The sequence below is a fragment of the Hordeum vulgare genome, chromosome 3H (assembly GCF_904849725.1).
Source record: "Hordeum vulgare subsp. vulgare chromosome 3H, MorexV3_pseudomolecules_assembly, whole genome shotgun sequence".
Lineage (NCBI taxonomy): Eukaryota > Viridiplantae > Streptophyta > Magnoliopsida > Poales > Poaceae > Hordeum > Hordeum vulgare.
In genome coordinates, this window is record NC_058520.1 from 579,228,029 (window position 1) to 579,232,050 (window position 4,022).

The following is a 4,022-nucleotide window of genomic DNA, read 5'->3' on the forward strand; positions in this document are numbered from 1 at the left end:
AGCATGACGCTCGACCGTCGGACGCCACACAAAAGGGTCAGAGTGAATTTATTTTGAACGTAGTCTAGTTTGTGAATTTGTTTCATCTAGGGGTCAATTTTATCGATTTTGCCGGACATCGTAGGGGCGAGGCGGAAACCTATGTTTTCGTAGTCAGGGAGGGGATTTTACCACGTCACTCAAAAAAATTTATGAATCGGACGCGTTTGCGGGCTCTGATCAAACAACATTTTTCGTGTTGATCCCTATTTTGACAATTATTTTACGGATCATATCGGGTCGGATAGAGATGCTTTTACAGGAAGCTGTCTAGAGGCTAGAGGTAGCTAGTGGTCCACCTGCCGCATCCGCATGGATCCATGCATGGGCGCGTCCGATCCGTCTATCCATCATGTCGTTCCGACCCCGAGGAAATCTATGAAAGTCGGCGACCGCGACGCGCCGTCCAAGTGAAGGCCAGCTTGCTCCGTCACGGCAAACACGGCGGCAGACGATCCATTCGCGTCGACAGAGTTGAACCGTGCCATCTCGTGGTGGCCGCCGCCGATCCAGCCTCCCTGCGGCAGCAGCGGCTCCCAGTAAAGGCCGCCACCTCCTGCGCCTCGCACGGCCATGGCGTCCGGCCACGAGAGGCGCCCGTTGTGCAATGATGCGGCGCCGGGCCCTGCAGCCAGACGAAACAAACACACAAGCGAAACATTACTGCCATGTAGTCTGTAGACACGGTAAAAACTGGATCGGGATCGTCAACCGACGAAGAAAAGGGGAATAGCTCAAGGACAGGAGACGGGGTGGTGGTTACAGTGCAGGTGAGACGGCCATTTATGAGGAGGAGGCAGATGGATCTCCCCCCATACCGCTCGCTCGGCAGCAGCTGCTCCTGCTCGGCCCGTGCGCGGCTGATCCCGGCCCCTCTGCGGGGAGGACAGAGGCGAGCGTGCGTGTGCGGGATCACTGTGCTTGTCGCCGCGCCCTGTGGCCTGTGCGCGGGTGAGTGAGCGACTGAGCGTGCGTGCGTGTGAGGGATCACTGTGCCTGTGCCTGTGCCTGTGCCTGTGCGTGGCAAAAGTCCAAAGTCTTCCCGGCCAGTACCTGGTCTTCGTTCGTTCGATCCATCGTCTCCCGCCCACATGCTGCCCGTTTCGAGCGCGGCATTTATTTCGGTTGCCGGCCGGTGCCGGTGGAACCGACGAAAAGGCCGGCCGTGTACCGGCCGGTGGGGGCCTCCCTCTACGCGTGCGCTTCGCCGGAGTGTGGTACACAGCAGATCCATTCATTTCGGAAAGAGTACGTGCTGTGCGTCACCATTCTCAAAACTTGATCCAGCTTATTTTTCTTACTATAATCCATTTCAATTATATTTTCACTTTATTGAAATAAAAAAATCAAAAAAAGAATGTGGATATCTCATTATGTCCAACATATTGTACTATGTACAAGGGCAGAGAGTGCGGAGGTCGCCACATACGTCATGGTGTTGGCCGGATGCATGGGTCGGCGACGATCGAGGTCGTGCTTTGGCTCTCGCGGAATGTGCCTCAAGACGTGGTTGGGCGTGGCGATAGCAACAAGGAGCACTGGTTCGGTGTCGGGAGGCAGCGACGATGGGAGAAGGCTTGGCCGAGGACATGGCCGATTAGACCTACGCGGCTCGCTGGAGTTAGTGGCCTGGCGAAAGATGTTGTCAAACGCGATTTAGACGACGGCAGAGATAGTGGTTGGGGTGTGAAATTTTCTCCACCAAAACATACATTTCTATGATGGGTTTTGGGATGATTTGCTTACCCAATTTTGTGATCGTTTACCTAGTTTTCTTGTGAAAGGTTTTTGTCCAAGGTTAACGGGTGAGGGAATGTTTTTTTTCTTTGCCCTAAAAAATGTTGGAAGTTTCTGCCCGCGAGGTCAAATGAGCGCGGGTAAACGACAGAATCAAAAAAATATTTAAAAGCAATTAAAAAACGAATTATTTTTTGGTAAACTCTCATAAATGTTCTAAGAGCTTGCAAACTTTCATCACAAAATTATATCCGTGGGAGTCGTGGTAAAAAAGACAATGTCGATACATTAAAAATGCTATTTTGAAAAGCATTTTGAGGCTATAATTTTATTTTATTTTGTCATCATTTTCACAAACGTTATTTCATGATAAAAAATTTACAAGCTTTTAGAACATTTGTCAAAATTTGCTATAAAAATAATTCAAATTATTTTTAAATGTTTTTGAGTTGGTGTTCATTCAAGCTCATTTGAGCTCGGATGTAGAAGAGCATTTTCGTGTTTGGGCGAGTTTTTTTTTCATCAATTAGAGATGATCTAACGTTGAGATCGATCTACCCTCCTAAAAAACACGTAGAATCTCTACCCTTCTTCACTTAAAATAATTTCGACTACTATATAGAGTATTTTATATTGGGAAAGCTGAGTCGTCTTGAATAATCAGCTAGGAATGTGTGAGGGGCCACCAGTCAGTGTGAACAGTTTTGAGATTGCAGTGCTGCTATAGAAAATCTACCGCCTCTATACGTGGTGGTGGTGGTGATACATAAGTTACTCACCGGGGAACAAGCAGAAGGTAGGCTCCAACGGCGCCGAGGCAGCGGCGGCGCCGGCAGGGAAAGAGACGCAGCACTGCCTGAAGCTGAAGCCGTAGGGGTCCGCAAAGATGGCGGAGTCGTGGGCGGCGGCCACGAGGTGGCTGTCGTGGTGACTAACAACGTCGACGTATCCGGCACCGGCAGCCACGCCGGAGCCGGGGGGCGACGAGTCAAGCTTGAGTTGGACAGCCTGGTTGAGCTTGCGGCGGCGGTAGGCTATGGACTGGTCGCGGTACTTGCGCGCCATGATGACATGCCAGTGGTTCTTGACGGCGTTGTCGGTCCGGCCGGGGAAGAGCCGCGCGATCATGGACCACTTGTTGCCGTAGAAGCGGTGCGCCGCCATCAGCCTCTCCTCCTCGTCGTCGGTGAACGGCCGCTTGCTGATCCTCGGGTCCAGCTGGTTGAACCACCGCAGCCGACAGCTCTTCCCTGCATCTCATGCATAAAGAGATCGGTTAAACGCCACAGTGTCATGACATCAGCTGAGGAGCACGGCGGCCGGGCCATACATACCGGATCTCCCGTCGAGCTTCTCGGCGATGAGGTTCCAGTTCTGGGGGCCATAGAGTGCCACGAGCTCACGTAGCTTCATGTCCTCGGCCGGACGCCAGTGGCCGCGCGCCGCAAGCCTGGACTGCCCGCTATTGCTGCTGTCCTGGGGGTCAGCGGCATTGCCGCCCGCCCCGCCACCACCGAGGTATCCCGTGCCTATAGTGGTCGTGCCGGTGGTGAGCATGGCACCCCCACCCTTGGACGAGGAGGAGGACGATGCCTGGTCATCGTTTGCCGCCACCATGCGCACCAGCCACGGAGGAGAGGCCGACGAGCTAAGCATCCCAATGCTAGTCAGCGACTCAGCGTCGACCAAATCAAACTACCTATCTAGCTAGCTACGGGGCTCCAATCGAACGAGCGGCCTAGTTTAGTGGCTACTGGTAGCCGGTTGGAAAAAAGGAAGAGGACTAGGAGTAGAAGAGGACGCAGCAGGAAGAAGAGAGGGTAAATGGCAGGGACGAGATGGGGCAGCTTGCTTTTGTCACACGGCGCTCGAGCTCTCACAGTGTCACTCACTCACTCTAAATGCAGGAGTCGCAGTGCCAGCTTTGCATTTTTACTGTTGGATAGGAGCTGCTAGATGGTGAGATGAGGATCGTCTGCGCGCGGGATGTTGGGTCTGTCCGGGCATGAGACGGAGGAGCCGGCGGTGGCTTCGGGGGTGGGGCGCAAGCTCGCCCACCCGCCCGGAGTAAAATGTCTTTTCAGGCGAGTTTGGTTGGCATCAGGCCGAGTCACGTCGTCCGCACTTAAATCTGAGTAAAGTCTGTTTTAAACCTTAAACTCATAGCCCTCGTCTGTTTTAAACCCCACCTTTTAATCCCTGAAGTCTGTACCCTAAACTCTCTAATCCCCGGTCGTTTTTGCCCT

The 4,022-nt window shown here is 53.0% G+C and overlaps 1 protein-coding gene across 1 annotated transcript; it reads right to left on the reverse strand.

Moving 5' to 3' along the window:
* Positions 1-214: 214 nt before the first annotated feature.
* On the reverse strand, positions 215-3,603 carry LOC123440731 (transcription factor CSA-like). The gene is made up of 3 exons (XM_045117278.1): positions 3,111-3,603; positions 2,556-3,026; positions 215-664 (listed from the first exon to the last, which is right to left on the reverse strand). The coding sequence occupies exons 1-3, from the start codon at positions 3,430-3,432 to the stop codon at positions 390-392; spliced, it is 1,068 nt and encodes a 355-aa protein (XP_044973213.1). The 5' UTR covers positions 3,433-3,603; the 3' UTR covers positions 215-389.
* Between the last annotated feature and the right edge of the window lie 419 nt (positions 3,604-4,022).